The sequence below is a fragment of the Pelophylax lessonae genome (genome assembly GCF_965119305.1).
Source record: "Pelophylax lessonae genome assembly, chromosome: 3".
NCBI lineage: Eukaryota > Metazoa > Chordata > Amphibia > Anura > Ranidae > Pelophylax > Pelophylax lessonae.
Window position 1 is genome coordinate 278309556 of NC_138770.1, and position 22231 is coordinate 278331786.

The 22231-nt window shown below is 43.0% G+C and overlaps 1 protein-coding gene across 1 annotated transcript in view; it reads left to right on the forward strand.

Annotated features, from left to right (window-relative positions):
• LOC309549039 (actin-like protein 6A) overlaps positions 1 to 22231 on the forward strand; it is a 57170-nt gene that overhangs the window by 27952 nt on the left and 6987 nt on the right. Inside the window, exons 7-11 of the mRNA XM_082248998.1 lie at positions 4377 to 4483; positions 4570 to 4659; positions 4740 to 4801; positions 4973 to 5087; positions 11868 to 11948. Of these exons, the coding sequence (XP_082105124.1) occupies positions 4377 to 4483; positions 4570 to 4659; positions 4740 to 4801; positions 4973 to 5087; positions 11868 to 11948 (455 nt within the window). The remainder of the gene's footprint in view (positions 1 to 4376; positions 4484 to 4569; positions 4660 to 4739; positions 4802 to 4972; positions 5088 to 11867; positions 11949 to 22231) is intronic.

Below are 22231 nucleotides of genomic sequence, written 5' to 3' on the forward strand. Positions count from 1 at the left end.
GCGGATCGATCCCCGCTGAGCAACACGGATCCGCCTACGGAGGCGGACCGTGTGAAAGAGGCCTTAGGGAAGCACGCTGTGGCGGCCGTGGTCCTGGCTGTGCCGGTGGAGTCCAACACTTCCTGTGTTTCTGGCAGCGTTCAGTATCCAGGCTTACATCCAATAGTAGCAGGGGGGGTGCTCGCGTTCAGAGCATGCGTACTCCTACCTCAGAGCTGATTTATGTGTCAGACTGGGAGTTTTATAGCTGAGGGACTTAAGCCCCGTACACACGTACCAATCGTCGGCCGAACGATCGGCCGTCTTTTGTCCAGGGCTGTCGGTGTCTGTTGAAAAGTGCAAAAGACTGCACAAGAATTTTGTCCGCCGACTGCAGAAGTGATGTCATGTAATGGTTTACTTTCCCTGTGTTTTTTCTTTTCTGAGCATGCCCAGTCTTGCAAATCTGCTGTCTGTCGGCCGAATTCTGTACTGACTGGCGAACAATCGGCCGTTCTGGTGTCAGCATACAAAAATTTTCATGCTTGCAAGACAGATTCTTTTCGGCCGAAAGTGCGCTGTCGGCTGTCGGAAGCATCATACTAACAAGCTGAAAATCGGCCGATCGTTCGGCGGCCGAACATTTTCTGCCGGCAATCGGTATGTGTGTACGGGACTTCAGGGGGCGAGGGCTTGATGCGATATATACAATGAGTCATCAGGCCAGAACAGGAAGTCATGACAGAGTCTCCGGGGGTGGGGCCTGCTGTTGTGGAGTCCCTCAGCTATAAAACTCCCAGTCTGACACATAAATCAGCTCTGATGAAGGAGTACGCATGCTCTGAACGCGAGCACCCCCCTGCCACTATTGGATGTAAGCCTGGATACTGAACGCTGCCAGAAATACAGGAAGTGTCGGACTCCACCGGCACAGCCAGGACCACGGCCGCCACAGCGTGCTTCCCTAACATCCCTACAGTGTTGCAGATGAACCATCCCCATTTGCTGATCAACTATTTCCTCTGTGTGAGTTACATTGTTTTTATGTAATAAATAACCTTTTAATCTACACTGAGGTGGCGCTGCTTTTCTTCTCCTACCCCTTACTGTCTGTTGCAGAGTCCCTCTAGCTCTGTATAAAGCCAGCAGCCACCTCCACCATCCATCTCCACTAACCCCAGAGATTGAACTATCCTGCATATCTCCTAAAAAGACTAACTACAGCCACAGTTGAAACTTTTTTCATAAGACCGAATGTACTTGCCTTTTTACTGGCGCAGGTCGAATGTTGTGTATCTGTACCTTTTTAATACTTGCCTGTTAGTGGGTCCCCGAGGACCGAAGTTGAGAACCACTGGCCTAGGCTATAAGAAGATGGCCAAAAACCAGCTGCAGCACAGTGGCCAGGAACATACAGCAGTTTAACAGGACAGGTTCCACTCAGAACAGGCCTCGCCATGGTCGACCAAAGAAGTTGAGTGCACATGCTCAGTGTCATATCCAGAGGTTGTCTTTGGGAAATAGATGTAAGAGTGCTGCCAACATTGCTGCAGAAGTGGTGGGGGTCAGCCTGTCAGTGCTCAGACCATACGCTGCACTCTGCATCAAATTGGTCTGCATGACTGTCATCCCAAAAGGAAGCCTCTTCTAAAGATGATGCACATAAAAGCCTGCAAACAGTTTGCTGAAGACAAGCAGACTAAGGACATGAATTACTGGAATCATGTCCTGTGGTCTGATGAGACCAAGATAAACTTATTTGGTTCAGATGGTGCCAAGCGTGTGTGGCGGAACCATTTTAGGAGTACAAAAGACAAGTGTGTCTTGCCTACAGTCAAGCATGGTGGTGGGAGTGTCATGGTCTGAGGCGGCATGAGTGCTGCCAGCATTGGGGAGCTACAGTTCATTGAGGGAACCATGGTTGCCATGTACTGTGACATACTGAAGCAGAGCATGATCCCCTCCATTTGGGTACTGGGCTCCAATGCTGTATTCCAAGAGAACGACCCCAAACACACCTCCAAGACAACTGCCTTGCCAAAGAAGCTGAGGGTAAAGGTAATGGACTGACCAGGCATGTCTCCAGATCTAAACCCTATTGAGCATCTGTGGGGCATACTCAAACGGAAGGCGGAGAAGCGTAAGGTCTCTAACATCCACCAGCTCTGTGATCTAATCATGGAGGAGTGGAATAGGACTCCAGTGGCAACCTGTGAAGCTCTGGTGAACTCCATGCTCAAGAGGGTTAAGGCAGTGCTGGAAAATAATGGTGGCCACACAAAATATTAACACTTTGGGCCTAATTTGGACATTTTTACTTAGGGGTGTACTCACTTATGTTGCCAGCGGTCTAGACATTAATGTCTGTGTGTTGCGTTATTTTGAGGGGACAGCAAATTGACACTGTTATACAAGCTGTACACTCACTACTTTACATTGTAGCAAAGTGTTATTTCTTCAGTGTTGTCACATGAAAAGATATAATAAAATATTTACAAAAATGTGAGGGGTGTACTCACTTTGTGAGATACTGTTTGTGTGTGTGTTTCTGCATATACATATATAATTGAATATACAGATTTATGGTGTGTGATTCTGCACTTTCCAGTAGGGGGGCGCACACTGCCGGTGCACCGCTTCTGCTGTATTTGTCACAGCAGAAGCTGATCAACGGGTGCTGGCTTATGGATGTCTGCTAGCACCCGCTGATCTTTGAGGCGATAGGCTGGACCGAGCTCTGCATATGTAAACAATACAGAGTTCTGTCCTGATGAGAGAAGTGATGGATTTTCTTTCCCTGCCAGTGTCATTTGTACAGTGACCGTGCATATGTTTAGCACTGATCACTGCATTAGTGCCACTGGTTCCCACAAAGTGTCAGTGTCCAATTTTTCCACCATGATATCATAGTCCTGCTATAAGTCACTGATTGCCCCCATTACTAATATAAAAGAAAATAAATAAATAAAAATTCCAGTATATATCCCATAGTTTTTAGACACTATAACTTTTGCGCAAATCAATTTATGCTTATTGGGATTTTTTTACCAAACAAATGTAGCAGGACACTTATTGGCCTAAATTTTTTAAGAAATTAGATTTTAACATTTATTTTATTGAATATGTTTTAGTGCAAAAAGGAAACCTTTTTTATTTTTTAACCACTTAAGCCCTGGAAAATTTTACCCCCTTCCTGACCAGGCTATTTTGCGATTTGGCACTGCGTGATTTTAACGGACAATTGCGCGGTCGTGCGCCGCTGTACCCAAATTAAATTGACGTCCTTTTTTTCCCACAAATAGAGCTTTCTTTTGGTGGTATTTGATCACCTGTGTGATTTTTACTAATAACAATATTTTCCACATATTTTTATATTAAAATTCCCCCCAAAAAAATGTAAAAATCAAAAAATTTTTTAACATTTTTGGCCAATTTGTTTTCTGCTACATATGTTTGGTAAAAAAAATCGCAATAAGCATATTTTGATTGGTTTGCGCAAAAGTTATTGCATTTATTAAGGGAAAGATTTCTGTCATTTTTGGTGTGGTTTTTTTTTTTTTTTTTTTAACGAGTAATGGCAGTGATCTGCGATTTTTTTTTTTGCGGGATTGCGGCGGACAGATCGGACCCTTGACTGACATTTTTGACACTTTTGGGGGTACCAGTGACATTACTACAGTAATCAGTGCTATACATATGCACTGTTACTGTAAAAATGACACTGGCAGGGAAGGGGTTAACTTTATTGGTGATGCAGGGGTTAAGTGTGTCCCTAGGGGCGTGCTTCTAACTGTAAAGGGGTGTTGCTAGTGATGTAACCACAGAGACATACGATGCTACATAGCGGGATCGTATGATCTCTGCAGTTAGATCAGGGAGAATGACAGGCGGCTTTGTTTACATCAGTCGCCTGCCGTTCTCCCTCTCCACAGGGAGATCGCGAGTTACCGGCGGACATCGGGTCCGCCGGTCACACGGGCGGACTTGTTAGGGAACGAGCAGGGGCGGGAGCGCGCCTCCGGCAGCGGGCGCTCGCCCCCTAGAGGCTTACAGGCTAGCGACGTAGTCCTACGTCACTTTGCCTGTACGGGGCTGACCGCCGTAGTAAATAGTCGTGCGGTAGTCGGCAAGCGTTTAAATTGTCGGCCTTGCTTACTAGCGCAAAAAATAAAGAACGCAGTGGTGATAAAATACCACCAAAAGAGCTCGATTTTGTGGGAGAAAAAAATTGGCTTTTTTTTTTTTTGCTTTTTTTTTTTTGGGTATAGCGTTGCACGACCCTGCAATTGTCAGTTAAAGTAACACAGTGCCATATCACAAAAAAATGGCCTGGTCATTTAGGGGGGTAAATCTTCCAGAGGGCGAGTGGTTAATCTTGTTTTTGCTTGTTTTGGCAGGTATTGTAAAATCTCCGCTTGCTGGCGACTTCATTACTATGCAATGCAGGGAGTTATTTCAAGAGATGAACGTGGATCTGATTCCCCCATACATGATTGCTTCAAAGGTAAGATAAACCAGTCACCTAATAGTCTTCTAATGTAGAGTGATAGTTTGTGTTCAGCAGGGTTATCTTGGGTTTGTGTTCTTCAGGAACCAGTACGGGAAGGAGCGCCAGCAAATTGGAAGAAAAAAGAGAAACTACCTCAGGTCACTCGCTCCTGGCATAATTATATGTGCAGTGTAAGTAAGACCTGCTTGTGTGGTCCTTGTGTCTTAACCTAACCGCATACAGCACTAAATCTATCTTTTAATCTTTTCAGTGTGTGATTCAGGATTTCCAGGCATCTGTGCTTCAAGTGTCAGACTCCACCTATGATGAGCAGTAAGTTAACAGTTATGTCAGTGGTCTAAAACTATTTTCTGTTTACAAAATGCCACACGCTTTTATTACAAGTGATCTTCAAAAGAGGTCCCATGTCTGTCCTTGGTGTCTCCATAAAATAGGTGGTGTGGACAGCCTTATTCAGCACAAAATGTTGTCCTATTTCTCTAGGGTAGCAGCCCAGATGCCTACAGTTCATTATGAGTATCCTAATGGTTATAATTGCGACTTTGGAGCAGAACGTTTGAAAATTCCTGAAGGGTTATTTGATCCTTCAAATGTTAAGGTGAGATTACTACCTGTGTATGTTGCTACTTTCAATCTTTTAGCCAGAGCTGCATAGCTGTAGTCTTTAGGGTCGGTTCACACCAGAACGAGGTGCAGGAAACCCACGTTCTGTGCGCGTTTACCACCCCGCATTCAAAACTCGCTTACCTTACGTTCTGCAGCAGGTATCAGTGCAATGTTAACACCACCCCAAACCCAGGTCGCAAACACAATGTGTTTGCTGTCACCGGATCACATGGTACAGAAATGCCATGTGATCAGGTTGCAGTGCGTTTCCAAAAGTAGGGCATGGACTACTTTTGCTGCGGGCCGGCACTTTTTCAGCCTATTCAATGAATAGGCTGAAATCACACTGCACCCGGATCGCATGTGGATCACACAGGAATGCATAGCAGGATCCTGTGCAATTCCTGGTGTGAACCGGCCCTGGGGATCATGATCTTTCTTTAGTCCTAATCTAACAATTAAAGGAATTTTAAACATACCAGCAAGATCCTACATTTGAAAGAGCTGGCATTTGAAATCTTTCTATAAACGTGTACGTTTAGATCACTTAGCCCTTTTGCTAACTAGCCCTGCGCTGCACTTTTAAACTCAGCTGGCCAGACCATTTTTGCAGTTTTCCCATTGCCTTTTTATTTTTCACTTATAACTTTCAGAGTTTGTAAAATACCCCCCCCCCCCCAAAAAAACATAGATTTTCTGAAAGCACAGGACCAGTAGAATAAAAGGAAGGTGCTACTGATATTTAAGGCCCCACGATATTTGCGCAAATATTTATCAAAATGATATTGTCACAAAAAGTATACTAAAATCATTTAGCAGATAACTTGGCAAATGTTACAACATTTCTGTTAAATTCCTACTAAATAAAAAAACTGAACCTATATTGCGTCAATAAATAACAAAAACTTGTCCATTTTAAATTGCGCCTTTTTGCAAAATGGCAAAAATCAGACGTACTCAAAAATGTCTCTAAAAACCTTTGGAGGTTTTCATTTTTCACTTAGTTTTCAGATTTTGAAAAAGACCTCTCCAAGCCAAACCTTTTCTGAAAGCATATGACCTGTAGAATAAAAAGAAGGTGCTGATGTTTTTGTTTTTTTTTGTTTTTTTTTTTTTTAGCTTGCGTGAATGCTTATCAGATCGCTATTTTCACTGAATTAACACAAAAATCCTTATTTGCACATAAAACCACAACATAACGGGTGTTCTGTGCATCCCTGCTAGGCAGTCCTGTTTATGTAAACTGGGATGCAGAGGCTGCAAAGACAAATTTGACATCCATGCGGGTGTAGGTGCATGTACGCAAACGCAGAGAGTGTGAGTTCAGGGACATACACACACACACACACACACACACAGATGTCAAGTTGGGAGAAATGGCTGTCTCGATGCAGCAACTGCGTCCCAATAGATATGAATGGGACCGCCTGCACAGAACACTTGTGCAGCCGCTGTGTCCCAATCAACGTCAATGAGATTGCCTGCATGAGATGCACGGAACACCTGTGCAGCTAAACATGTCTTCGCTGTAGTATGCCCTGCATGAACAAGGCCTTTGGTCTTGTTTTAGACTTGCAGTTGGGGCGGCAAAAATGGACGGTTGAGATGCGTTCTTGCTGCCTGCAAAACGCCCCCCACCCCTAAAGAGGAGCTCCAGTCTCCCCCCTAAAATCTGAGTCAGCAGCCACAAATATTGTAGCTGCTGACTTTTCATACAAGGACACTTGCATGTCCAAGGATCCAGTGATGTCCGCACCCAAGCCGATTCTTCAATCGACTTCGGGAGCAGCTTTACTTTCCTTCTGCACGTAAGTGAGTCGCGATGCGCTTTTTTGAATGGTTCCGCATTCTTTTGTGTGTGTCTTTGTAGATTATCACAGCGATCTTACCCGGAAGTCAAAACCAGATACCCGCTCCCCCCCCCCCCCAAAAAAAAAGTGCCAAATAAGGCAGTGGAGAGGGGGAGGGTGCAAACAAGCGGAGCTTCCCCTTTTGGGTGGAGCTCTGCTTTAAGCTGTAATAGGCAGTGGTCAGGGTGCTGATGCTGCGATGCTTGCGACAAAATTGACAACTTGTAGCAATGTCTTCCTTGTGCAATGCATTCAGTTGCGGTGCATTTGTTGATAAAATAGGGTTAAAGCTGGCGGTTGGGAGGCGTCACATTGCTTTCTCACCGCCTGTCAGTAGCCTCTGAAGCTTAATCCAAATGTGGATTGGGCTTCAGAAGCAAGGGAGATATAGGCACATTTCACACGATCCAACCGATTTTGGGTCCGCCTGTCTGTTTTTCAGGTGGACCTGAATGGGCCACCCATTCTTCTCTATGGAGAGGCGTATTTCAGCAGACATACACCCGCCTGGCATCCAGTCTGAGGAGATCTGCTTAAAAACACACGTATGGCGATACGTTCGCCATCCATTTTGCGGGTCGGATCAGATGAAAACGGACAGGCTGTCTGTTTTATCCGATTTCCCCATAGAGGAGAGCAGGACTCTTGACAGTTCCGTCTCTGCACAGTGAGTGTAGATGGCCCTGTCATCCGCCTGCTAAGCAGGGATCAGCAGAGCGATCCCTGTGGAGTCCATCAAAACGGATCTGCTCCGTGTGAAAGGAAAGGGGCTTTAGGCATATGTCTAAATCTACCCTATTTTTTTTTTTTTTTTGGGGGGGGGGGGCGCTTTGGAGAGACATCAGGGGTCTAAACAGACCTTAAAAGATAAGTTCACCTTTGGATCATGTTACCTTTTACACCTTGCCTCTTTTTTGAAACTGGCAAAGGGACTAAAGAAGACAGTCCCTTTCTCTGCAGCCTGAGCTGCACTGTATTTGAATGGATAAGGAGTCTGTAAAGGCTCCTTTTGATTCGTAAATGAAACATTGTTTCATTCACAAACTGACACATAGTAAACACATTTTACTATGTCAGTGATGAAAGAATGCAAGAGCGATTTGTAAAGATTGCGGACTGCATTCTTTTAGAATAGAAAGGGGGTTGGTAAAACACGTTTACCACCCCTCTCCATGCTGACCACGCTCTGTCAGCGGCAGCAGCCTGTGGGAGGAAAGGAGGGGGCACCTTGACATCGGGAGGTGGAGGAGCACTGAAGGGGGGGGGGGAGGGTAGTTTTAAAATATAAGACTGCTCTGTGCCTGCCCTGCAGCTCGGAAAGCCAGCGAGAGGGCATAGGATACAATCTGACAGTTGCAAGACAGCCACAGAGGAATCAAAGTTTACGAGGGGGTGCTATGGGGGGATCAGAGCAGGAAGGGGTAAGGGAGAGTTAGAGTGAGGGTGGTGGGCACTTTAGCTGTCAGCAATAGGCAAGTGGAGGGGCGGGAGATGTGGCATGGGGAGGGGGGGTTGTTACATTTTGGGTAAATTGCTGCCTTCAGTGGCCTATCAGCCACTGATTAGAGCTATCAGTTTGTTCAGCAGCATCTGCTATCAGCAGCAATTATGCTATAAGTTCATGGTCACTGAGGTGACCATGAGCTTGTAGCAGAAGGATAAATGAGGTCTGTATGGCGAATGGACCTGCCCAGCTGTAAGCAGGGCTGTAGGTCCGTACTCTCATATGGACCTGGCAGCGAAAGGGTTAAAGGCTAAGTTCAGCTGTTGGGGAAGAAAAAAAAATTAATATATTTTTGCAGGTAAAAAAAAATGTGCATTTATTTTTCTTTCTAAGGGCATTGCACCTTCGATCAGCAGATCATGGATGCAATGTCAGGAATCTGCAGTCTCTCAGGATAGCTGTCTTAGCCGTACCTCCAATACAGGTATCAGTTACTTTAGAGCAGGACGATTATGAACTATGAGAGCGCTCGGGAACAACCCTCATAGTTCATTGAGAAGTATAAGCTGTCAGCTGCAATGGCTGACGGTACTTGTAGTCTATTGATTTACAAGAAACTGTGACTGAATGATACAGCCATGCGAGCAGAGCCCCACACTGCTGCGCTGGTTTCCAGTTGTGTCTGCTGTCACAGGGAAGTGGGGATTGGGGGGAGAAGGTGCAGACCCTAAAAACGGTTGGAAAAGGTAACATGTTCCAAAAGTGAACTTATCCTTTAAGGCTGCAACTGGACACTTTGGTTTTCTCAGGAGAAACTATGAATGTTATTTCAAGTACATATTACGTGATCCGCACACTGGGGTAGGGAGCACGCCCCTGGCTGTGCTGCGATTGGCTGCAGCACAAACCAATCAGCTAGTGCCAGCTGCTGATTGGTCGCTGGCACCCGACGATTGGCTCCGGACACAGGGCTCTCTGAAAGCAGCAATGTGCTGTTTTTTTTACTTCCTGCAAAGCAGGAAGTATTAAACAGCACATTGCTTAGTAAAAACAGTACACAGTAACACATGTTGGCCACACATTTAACTTCTTGATCACCCCTGATGTTAACCCCTTCCCTGCTAGTGTCATCAGTACAGGGACAGTGCAAATTTTTAGCACTGTATTAGTGAAACCGGTTCCCAAAAAAGCGTCAGGTTTCCCATTTGTCCGCCACCAAATCGCAGTCCCGCTAGAAGTTGCTGATCCCCGCCATTACTAGTAAGAAAAAAATGAATAAAAATGCAATAAATATATTCCATCATTTTTGGACGCTATCACTTTTGCGCAAACCAACACGCTTATTTGCATTTTTATTTTTTTTTACCACAAATATGTAGTAGAAAATATTTGGGCATAAATTGATGAAGAAATGTTTAATCATTTTTACTTGGGTACAGCGTTGCACAACCGAGCAATTGTCAGTTTAAGTATCGTACCATATCGCAAAAAATGGCCTGCTCATGAAGAGGCGGTAAAACCTTCCGGAGTTCCAAGTAAAGTAAAGTAGCCAACTGCTATCATCTTTTAGCTACAGATAGCAAGGGGTGTCTGCTGACATTAACCACTTCTGGACCAGAAGATTTTCCCCCTTAAAGATCAGGCCATTGTTTGCGATTCAGCACTGTGTTATTTTAACGGACAGTTGCGTGGTCATGCTATGCTGTACCCAAATACAATTGATGGTCTTTTTTCCCCTGAAATAGAGCTTTCTTTTGGTGGTATTTGATCACCTGTTTTTTTTTTTGCTCTATAAACAAAAAGAGAGCGACAATTCTATTAAAAAAAAAAAATCACTTTCTGCTATATAACATTCCCAAAAAAAAAAAATTAAAAATCAAATTTTTATTTAATTTTAGACCAATTTGTATTCTGCTACATATTTTTGGTAAAAAAAATGCCAATAAGTGTATTTTGATTGGTTTGCGCTAAAGTTATCGCATCTACAAACTAGGGGAAAGATTTATTTATGTAATTTCTATTTATTTATTTTTTTGCTAGTAATGGCGGCGATCATCCATTTTTAGCGGGATTGGGCAGACAGATCAGACTCCTAAATTACATTTTTGACACTTTTGGGGGGACCAGTGACATTACTACAGTAATCAGCACTGTTACTGTAATAGTGACACTGGCAGGGAAGGGGTTAACCCAGGGGCGGTCAAAGGGTTAAAATGGGAGCCTAGGGAGTGTTTTCTAACTGTGGAGGGGTGGGTGAGCTTGTGAAATCAACACACAGACCTGTGTTCCTAAATAGGAGGAACACAGGAGCTCTGCTTTGTTTCCTGAGAGAACAACAGTCTGCTGTGTTTACAACAGCAGACCGCCATTTTCTCTTCACGGGGAGCGTTCACCGGTGCCCAGCGGCAACCGTGGCCACCGCCCCTGTGGATCGGCTTCCCTGCTGGGGAGTGGGCGGGCCTCCAGGATCACTCCCGTGGACTGCCATACAGGTACAGCGATTCGGGGGAACCTGCTGCTGTATAACTGCAACGGCTGGTCGGCAAGTGGTTAATAAAGCATAATTGACTCAGAGTTCAGTAAATGGAAAAACTGCATTCAGAAGAATCATACAGTATGTTAGGTACTGAAAGTTGGTGATGTTTAACAAAATACAGTACTTAAATGGAGGGTCCCATATTACAAGTTTGTCTTATATTAATTTTGGCTTCAAAAACCACACTAGGGCTTATTTTCAGGGGATGTCTTATTTACGGTATGTACAATGACTATCTTCAAATGATTATAACCCTAAAATAAATATCCTGATCCTTTAAAGCATGATAGACAGCACAGTGCTTGTGCTGTGTCATTTAGCCCTCTCTATGTTCTAAAAAGCCGAGAATAAAACAATAAAATGTTAAAAATTAAAGTTCTCTCCCCCTGTCAGCTCAGAAATCCGCATTATGACATTCTGTAATCCCAAAAATAAACCTTGGATAAAGTCATTTTGAAATGATGTAATCGATTTTGTAAAAAAGATTATATAATGTGCAGTGTGTCTCCTTTTGTAACTTTATTGTGGAAAATACCTTCTTTACAGTGCCACTGGGTGCTCACGTGACCCTCTGGAGCTCTACTTTCCCTCTCTGAATACTGCAGAGGAAGGGGCTGAGATCAAGGATTTTACTAGGGCTTATTTTCGGGGTAGGACTTATTTTGCAGCCATCCCTGAAAAATTGAAAATCATGCTAGGTCTTATTTTCGGGGTAGGGCTTATTTTCAGGTAAACAGGGTAGAGGCACAGTGTGGACTTCCAATACATATTTACATCCTAGTCTAACTTTGTCAGTACAGAGGACTGTGAATGTAATTTGCATATTGATGGAAAATCTATATTGTCCATGTTTCTGTAAGATGAGCGTTTATCCACCACAAAAATTAAATGCAGTTTATGCATATTCTAATCTTTTTTTGCAATCTATTTTTATCTACATAGGGCTTGTCTGGCAACACTATGCTTGGTGTCAGCCATGTTGTTACAACAAGTGTTGGAATGTGTGATATTGATATCAGACCGGTAAGTATTCCAAAGTTAAATTTCTTCTAATGCATACAAGATTGGCAACATTTTAAAAGGCCTACTGTGTTCATGCAGTTTTAACCACTTGCCGCCCGCCCACCGTCAAATGACGGCGGGACGGTGCGACCATTGTTCTGGGCGGACGTCATATGACGTCCGCCCATTCAGGCAGGGCAGGCGCGCGATCGTGTGCGCGCCGCACTGCACTGCCGGTGTCGGCGTGTCCCCGGGACACAGCCTGTCACCGGCAGGGGGGCTGTTTCCCACGTGATCGGCTGTTTTCCAATGACACAGCCGATTACAATAGCAAAGCCCGGAAGAAGACCGCGCAGCGCGGTCATGTCGGTGGCTCTGTGTTCCCTAGGAACACAGCTAGTCACCGGCGGTAATAAACAGTCACTGACAGTGACTGTTTACTATGTGATCGGCTGTGAATCCATTCACAGCCGATCACAAAATGTAAATACAGAGCAGTAACTCACTGTTACTAGCTCTTCTCCCCTCACACAGTTTCCAGTGTGAGGAGAGCAGAGCTAGAAACAGTGAGTTACTGCTCTGTGTACCTGTCACAAAGTAAAATCGCAGCAATAAAGGTCCCCACACAGTCCTCAGCCCCCCCCCCCCTCCCATTGCACCTGTCACCCAACAGTCACCTCATCAGTGCCCAGAAATTGCCACCCATAAGGCTACGTTCACATGTGAGCATAGCGATCGCGTGCAGAATCACCGCGATTCTGCCCACGATCCGGAAATCATTGCAAATCGCGGGGCGCCTGTGCGTTGCCCGTGATTTGCAATAGCACCCATCAGTCATCGTCACCTGTCACCCCATCAGTCATCGTCACCTGTCACCCCATCAGTCATCGTCACCTGTCACCCCATCAGTGATCGTCATCTGTCACCCCAGATAGCTGCCATAACCCCGGTATTTTTTTTAAACGGCGGGCGGTTGGCTTTCAGATAAGGGTGGTCCCAGTGGCAGATTCGCTGCGGAATTACCCTTACAGTGCAGGGGAAGAGGTGCCCCAAGCAAAAGGAATGACCGCACTTCCGATAAATTTCAAAGAAAGGAGTGTCTTTATTCCACATCAATCGAATTGGCAAATACAAATACACGCTGTGAGTGCAGGACAACCGGTGGACGCGTTTCACGACTGGATATGTCGCTTATTCATCACAATAAGCGACATATCCAGTCGTGAAACGCGTCCACCGGTTGTCCTGCACTCACAGCGTGTATTTGTATTTGCCAATTCGATTGATGTGGAATAAAGACACTCCTTTCTTTGAAATTTATCGGAAGTGCGGTCATTCCTTTTGTTTGAAGCTATCCTAGATTGCGGATCCGACCAGCACCTGATCCCAGTCTCACCTGGAGCGGTCTTCCCTGTTTGAAGAGGTGCTCCCCCTCCCGCCGCGTCCCAGATGTTTTCCCAGCTTACCGGCAGCGGGGAAAACTATCCGGTCCCGGATCCTCAGAGACAGGAAGTCGAGTGAGGGCAAGATGGCCCTCACTCGACACTATGGTCTTGGAGGACCGGAGCTACGTCAAAAGTCGTTGCCTAGCAACCGGTTTAAAGGGCCCCTTTTTTTTTTTTTTTTTTTTCTTTTTCAACAATTTTTTTTTTTTTTTTCTTTTTTAGTGTAGTTGTGAGGTCTTTTTGACCCCAGATCTCACAATAAAGAGGACCTGTCAGGCCTATTTCTATTACAAGAGATGTTTACATTCCTTGTAATAGGAATAAAAATTATCAAAACATTTTTTTTTTTTTTAAAACTGTGTAAAAATAATAAATAGGAAAAAAAAAAAGAAAAATTAAAGCGCCCTGTCCCCTTTAGCTCGTGCGCAGAAGCGAACGCATGCGCAAGTCCCGCCCACATATGTAAACGGTGTTCAAACCATACATGTGAGGTATCGCCGCGATCGTTAGAGCGAGAGCAATAATTTGAGCCCCAGACCTTCTCTGTAACTCTAAGCTGGTAACCTGTAGAAATTTTTAAAATGTTGCCTATGGGGATTTTTAAGTACCAATGTTTGGCGCCATTCTGTGAGCGTGCACAATTTTGAAGCATGACATGTTGGGTATCTAATTACTCGGCGTAACATTATCTTTCACATTATGGAAAAAAATTGGGCTAAATTTACTGTTTTCTTATTTTTTAATTCAAAAAAGCTATTTTTTTTTAAAAAAAATTGCATTTGGAAGACTGCTGCGCAAATATGGTGTAATAAAAAATATTGCAACAATCTCCATTTTATTCTCTAGGGTCTCTGCTAAAAAAAAATATATAATGTTTGGGGGTTCTAAGTAGTTTTCTAGCAAAAAATGATTTTAGCTTGTAAACATCAAGTGTCAAAAATAGGCCCAGTCTTAAAGTGGATAAATGGACAACTTTGTGTAAAGCGCTACTTGGATGTTAGGCCTCTGTATGTGGCTAGGCTGTGTAAAAGTGTTACACAGGTGGTATCGCCATACTCAGGAGGAATAGCAGAATGTATTTTGGGGTGCAATTTTTGCTATGTACATGCTATGTGTTAGAAATATTGCATAAATGGACAGCTTTGTGTAAAAAAAAATGCGTTTTCATTTTCTTTCCACATTTTCCAAAAACTTGTGGAAAAAATGACAGTCAAAAGACTCATTATGCTTCAAAAATTATACGTTGGGCTGTTTGCTTTCCAAAATGGGGTCATTTTATGGGGGTTTCCGTTGTCCTGGTGCTCCAGGGCCTTCAAAAGTGCGATAGGTTGTCAGGAAATTATATGTGAAATTTATGCTCCTAGAATGCCGGACGGTGCTACTTGGATGTTAGGCCTCTGTATGTGGCCAGGGTGTGAAAAAGTCTCACACATGTGGTATTGACATAATCAGGAGGAGTAGCAGAATGTATTTTGAGGTGCAATTTTTGCTATGTACATGCTATGTGTTGGAAATATTTCATAAATGGACAACTTTGTGTAAAAAAAAAAAATGCATTTTCATTTTCTTTCAACAGTTTCCAAAAACTTGTGGAAAAAAATGACATGTTCAAAAGACTCATTATGCCTCAAAAATTATACGTTGGGGCGTTTGCTTTCCAAAATGGGGTCCTTTTTATGGGGGTTTCCATTGTCCTGGTGCTCCAGGGCCTTCAAAAGTGCGATAGGATGTCAGGAAATTATATGTGTAATTTGTGCTCCTAGAATGCCGGACTGTGCTACTTGGATGTTAGGCCTCTGTATGTGGCCAGGCTGTGAAAAAGTCTCACACTTGTGGTATCGCCATACTCAGGAGGAGTAGTAGAATGTGTTTTGGGGTGTAGTTCCAAGTATATACAGTGGGTACGGAAAGTATTCAGACCCCCTTAAATTTTTCACTCTTTGTTATATTGCAGCCATTTGCTAAAATCATTTAAGTTCATTCTTCTTCCTCATGAATGTACACATAGCACCCCATACTGACAGAAAAACACAGAATTGTTGACATTGTTGCAGATTTATTAAAAAAGAAAAACTGAAATATCACATGGTCCTAAGTATTCAGACCCTTTGCTGCGACACTCATATATTTAACTCAGGTGCTTTCCATATCTTCTGATCATCCTTGAGATGGTTCTACACCTTCATTTGAGTCCAGCTGTGTTTAATTATACTGATTGGACTTGATTAGGAAAGCCAAACACCTGTCTATATAAGACCTTCCAGATCACAATGCATGTCAGAGCAAATGAGAATCATGAGGTCAAAGGAACTGCCTGAAGAGCTCAGAGACAGAATTGTGGCAAGGCACAGATCTGGCCAAGGTTACAAAAAGATTTCTGCTGCACTTAAGGTTCCTAAGAGCACAGTGGCCTCCATAATCCTCAAATGGAAGACGTTTGGGACGACCAGAACCCTTCCTAGAGCTGGCCGTCCGGCCAAACTAGCTATCGGGGGAGAAGAGCCTTGGTGAGAGAGGTAAAGAAGAACCCAAAGATCACTGTGGCTGAGCTCCAGAGATGCAGTCAGGAGATGGGAGAAAGTTGTAGAAAGTCAACCATCACTGCAGCCCTCCACCAGTCGGGGCTTTAATGGCAGAGTGGCCCGACGGAAGCCTCTCCTCAGTGTAAGACACATGAAAGCCCGCATGGAGTTTGCTAAAAAAAACACCTGAAGGACTCCAAGATGGTGAGAAATAAGATTCTCTGGTCTGATGAGACCAAAATAGAACTTTTTGGCCTTAATTCTAAGCGGTATGTGTGGAGAAAACCAGGCACTGCTCATCACCTGTCCAATACAGTCCCAACAGTGAAGCATGGTGGTGGCAGCATCATGCTGTGGGGGTGTTTTTCAGCTGCAGGGACATGACGACTGGTTGCAATCGAGGGAAAGATGAATGCGGCCAAGTACAGGGATATCCTGGACAAAAACCTTCTCCAGAGTGCTCTGGACCTCAGACTGGGCCGAAGGTTTACCTTCCAACAAGACAATGACCCTAAGCACACAGCTAAAATAACGAAAGAGTGGCTTCACAACAACCCCGTGACTGTTCTTGAATGGCCCAGCCAGAGCCCTGACTTAAACCCAATTGAGCATCTCTGGAGAGACCTAAAAATGGCTGTCCACCAACGTTTACCATCCAACCTGACAGAACTGGAGAGGATCTGCAAGGAGGAATGGCAGAGGATCCCCAAATCCAGGTGTGAAAGACTTGTTGCATCTTTCCCAAAAAGACTCCTGGCTGTATTAGATCAAAAGGGGGCTTCTACTAAATACTGAGCAAAGGGTCTGAATACTTAGGACCATGTGATATTTCAGTTTTTCTTTTTTAATAAATCTGCAACAATGTCAACAATTCTGTGTTTTTCTGTCAGTATGGGGTGCTTTGTGTACATTCATGAGGAAGAAGAATGAACTTAAATGATTTTAGCAAATGGCTGCAATATAACAAAGAGTGAAAAATTTAAGGGGGTCTGAATACTTTCCGTACCCACTGTATATGCTGTGTGAGAGAAATAACCTGTTAATACGTCAATTTGTAAAAAAAAAAAAAAAAAAAAATCTTAATTTTGCAAAGAGTTGTGGGAAAAAATTGCAACTTCAAAAAATTCACCATGCCCCTTATTAAATACCTTGGAATGTCTACTTTCCAAACAGGGGTCATTTGGGGGGTATTTGTACTTTCCTGACTTTTTAGTGTCTCAAGAAATGAGATAGGCCTTCAGTACATCAGGTGTGATCAAGTGTGATCAATTTTCAATGATTAGCACCATAACTTGTTGACTCTATAACTTTCACAAAGACCAAATAATATACACTTATTTATGTTATTTTTACCAAAGATAAGTAGCAGTATAAATTTTGGCCAAAATTTGTGAAGAAAAATGACTAATTTGCAAAATGTTATGACAGAAACAAAGAAAAATGCGTTTTTTCACAATATTTTCACTCTTTTTTTTATTTATAGCACAAAAAATAAAAAACCCAGTAGTGATTAAATGCCATCAAAAGAAAGCTCTATTTGTGTAAAAAAAAAAGGACAAATTTTTTATGGGTACAGTGTTGCATGACTGAGTAATTGTCATTCGAAGTGTGAGAGCGCTGAAAGCTGAAAATCGGTCTGGGTCGGAAGGGGGTGAAAGTGCACTGTAGGCAAGTGGTTAATGTACTTTCCTTTCCTCAATTCAGCACTGTTTCCTAGGTATGTTGGGGGTATGGCAGAAGGAGGAGGAATTCAGCTACTGCAGTTTGACCTCACTCCAAAACCACTTTCAACAGGTCATTCAATGGCTGCACAGTGCCTACCTGGGGTTCTTGGACAGAAATCCGACCTAAACTGTTGGCTTTGCTGACATTTTCTTCTAAAACAATGCTGGGTGCCAAATTGTCGTGAAGTCTCGCTTGCTGCATTGTTTTGTGTCACTGACTCAAATGTATTGAAACCAGGGACCGATAAGCAACTAATGTTTTTAATCACTCAGTGGTGGCATTCTGCATTTACTCTTAATACTGGGGCCCTTTAAGAATAGTGTAAAAATCAGGGTTATGGATAGGCTAAAGCTTAAGTCTGGCAAAATTCTCCACCCCAAACCTGAGTACTAAAGGGGTATCAAAAATGAATGCTGTTGAGATATACTGTAGAACGTATAAATATGCAGAGATGCAAGCAATGAACTTACAGTTGTGTTCAAAATAATAGCAGTCCAACATCACTAACCAGATCAATCACTGTTTTTGTTATACATTTTTATTTCTACTTGGCAAATAATTTACTAGTAGAGTAATAGAAAATCAACAGACTCAATAGTCATGCCATGCATGTTGCTGATTCTGTGTAATTGAATCATTAATTGAAAGGGGCGTGTTCAATTAGTGAGGTCATTCAGTCTGTGAAAAAAACAGATGTCAATCGGGTGGCCCTTATTAAAGGATGAAGGCAGCAAATGTACATGATGGGTATAATGCATTTCTCTCTTAAAATCTCAGTAAAATGGGTCATTCCAGACACTGTTCAGAAGAACAGCGTACTTGAAATAAAAAGTTGATTGGAGAGGGGAAAATGTATGAAGAAGTGCAGAAATTGATAGGCTGCTCAGCTAAAATGATCTCCAATGCTTTAAAATGGCAACCAAAACCAGAAAGACGTGAAAGAAAATAAAAAACTACCATTTGAATGGATTGAAGAATAGCCAAAATGTAAAAGACTTAATCAATGATCAGCCCCATGGTGATCAAAACGGTCTAAATTTACCCTCGAGTACTGAACCAATTAGAAGATGCCTATGTGAAGCCAAGCTATTGGCAAAAAGCCCTCACAAAGTCCCATTGTTGAAGAGGTTACAATTTGCCAAAGAACACATTGACTGGCCTAAAGGGAAATGGCGCAACATTTTTGTGGATTGATGAAAGCAAGAGTTTGTTTGGGTCTGGGGGCCGCAGACAGTTTGTCAGATGACTCCCAAACACTGAATTCAAGCCACAGTGCACTGTGAAGATCGTGAAGAATGGTGGTGCAAACATCATGATATGGGATATTTGGATGTGTTGTGCCTATTAATCGCATGTCAGGGATCATGGAGCAATTTGAATACATCAAAATACTTGAAAAGGTCATGTTGCCTTATGTTGAAGAGGAAATGCCCTTGAAATGGGTGTTTTAACAAGACAATGATCCCAAACACACCAGTAAGCGAACAGCATCTTGGTTCCAGAACAACCAGTATAATACCGTTCATGGAGTAGCCAGCCCAATCCCCAGACCTTAATCCAATAGAAAACTTGAGGGGGTGACATCAAAATATGCAGAGGAATTGTGGAATGTAGTGCAATCATCCTGGGCTGGAATACCTGTTAACAGGTGCAAGAAATTTGTTGACCACATGCAATACAAATGTGAAGCAGTTCTCAGAAACATTGGTTCTACAACTAAATATTAGTTCAGTGATTCACAGGAAAATCTTTATGCATTTTTTAGTTTATACAGTAAATGTTTGAGTTTGTAAAGAAAAATTCAGACACTGCTGTTTTTTGGAAAACCCTAATACTCCTTTTCTTCACTTTCTGTAAAGTAATAACAAAGTTGAAACATTTTTCTTTAATGTTTTGATTTCTAAGAGACAGTGCGGTGTTCCCAATGCATTTGCATGTATGGAAAAAAAAGCTATTAAGTTATTTTGAGCTTTACTCACTTTTTTAAAAACACACTGCTATTATTTAACACAACTGTACATAATTATCATATAAACACCTAAACTTGGAGAGTTACCCTTTCACATAGTCACCATCACATTGGAAGCATTTACATCATCATTTTTTGCAGCCTTTAAATCCAGTTTGGAAAAATTCTACAGAATACTTTTTGCTCCAGAGCTGTTTTAACGTTCTGTTTCTTGTGCTATGGATATTCATAGGCCCAAACCAATAGAAGTCTGGTGGTGCCAAATCTAGGCAATTTTTGGCAATAACCTGTCTTGTGGCATTAGAGGCGTGTGAGCATCATGTATGGCATAAATGTCTTTCTTTGGTCTTTCCTTCCTGACTCAGCTTTCGAAGTGTACCAGTATAGGCTTCATCGGTTGACTGTTGTGCCTTTTATGCAAAAAGTTCATGAGAATGATGCCTTCATCGTCTCAGACATATCTCTTAACTCAAATGAGCCCATTAACCCTGCTAAAGTTGTCATTGGTGACTGACATTGATAGGTGGTGACTGACATTGATAGGCGACCATCTCCTGGCTTGTAAACAATTTCAGTTTCTTCCTTTTCAACCACTTAAGGACCAGGCCTATTTCTGACATTTCTTGTTTACAAGTTAAAATCAGTATTTTTTGCTAGACAATTACTTAGAACTGCCAAACATATATATTTTTAGCAAAGACCCTAGAGAATAAAATGGAGATTGTTGCAATACTTTGTTACACCGTATTTGCGCAGCGGTCTGACAAACACAGTTTGTTTGGAAAAAAATACACTCTTTTGAATTAAAAACTTCCTGCAGAAGTGGTAGCTGCAAATACAGTGAAGGAGTTTAAGCATGTATGGGATAGGCATAAGGCTATCCTTCATATAAGATAGGGCCAGGGACTATTCATAGGATTCAGATATATTGGGCAGACTAGATGGGCCAAATGGTTCTTATCTGCCGACACATTCTATGTTTCTATGTTAAAAGGAGAAGTACAGCCAAAGCTCGTTTGGGTGTACATCTCCTGTGGATCACAGAAGTGCAGTTCATTCTACACTCTTGTGATCTGTTTTGAGCATAGAGCGGGATGAAGTTCGCTCTCTGCTGACGTCACAAAAAGTCAGTCCAGGCACCGCGTTATCTCGACCACGGAGTCTGGATCCGCCAGGTGCCTGCTGAGAGCCTGAGCCGGCCGCTTCCCGCTCCTCCACAGCTCAGCGCTCCAGTGAGCGAGGAGGGGGCAGAGCAGAGGGCTGTCAGAACCAAGCAATCGGCGGTGTTTGATCGCTCGGTACTCAGTGCAGAGGCGCCGGGGGACAGATGCAGCATCATGACTAATGCTGCATCCACCTAGGGTAATTCTCAAAAAACTAAAAACCATACTTTTCTTTTAAAAAACAAAGAAAACGGTAAAGTTAGCCCAATTTTTTTCTATAATGTAAAAGATGTTACGCCGAGTAAACTGATACCTAAAATGTCATGCTTTAAAATTGCGCACGCTCATAAAATGGGGACAAACTTTGGTACTTAAAAATCCCAGGCAACGTTTTAAAAATGTCTACAGCTTACCAGTTTAGAGTTACAGAGGAGATCTAGTGCTAGAATTATTGCTCTCGTTCCAACGAATGTGGTGATACCTCACGTGTGGTTTGAACACAGTTTACATATGTGGGCGCAACTTGTGTATGCGTTTACTTCTGCGCTTGAGCTCGGAGGGAAGGCGCGCCTAAATGTTGGGTTTTTTGTTTTTTACACTGTCCCTTGATCCCAAAATTTTGATAACCTTTATTCCTATTACGAGGATTGTAACATCCCTTGTAATAGAAATAAGCATGACAGGTTCTCTTTAATTCATCAAATAAAAGTGCAGCGCAATTTCAAAGTAAATGAATACATATAAACAAATAAAATATGTATAGAATGTATATAAAATATAAAAGTCCAAAAGTCCCAGAAAGTTCCATATAGTGCACGTGGGAGTAGATTACAGGAAGCCCTCCACCAGTGTGTTTACACCGCGCTCACCTTAAGGCAATCCGTAAACGCCTGAATGATATCCAAACTTTGAGCAGGATTAGAGCAGATGGTCACTTCCTGGTATACAAATCTCCTCATCAGCTATGCACTCCAGCCAGAAGCAATTAGTATGAAAGAAAGCAGGGGCGAGATCTAAGTGCTCACTGCATAATTTTTATTTCAAATAAAACCACATAATATGCAATTACATGATCCCTTTAACAGGTCAGCATAAAAAGCGGGTGGATAGAGCAGTGCAGGAGGTCCCTGCAATCAGCTTCGGCTTCCGATACACACAGATGAATGAGGATAGCGGCGGGTGAGAGGCGGCTCCACCTCCCGTACGCGTATCGTCCAATCAGGGACTTCCCTGGAGTTACGCCGTCACCCTGAACCTTTTTATAGCGTCCCAATCACCTGGGAAACCACCGACAGCGGAGGAAACCTCACAAGGCCATCTAGTGGATAGGTGGCAAATTGCACCCTATTCAAATGGACAAAGGCACCCAAGTCCTTCTTGAGATATAGATATATATCTTGAATATATAAACAAATCACCCGCTACCATCCTCATATTCAAAAAAATAATTTGGCCCTTTAAGGCCGTTGGGCAGAAGTGA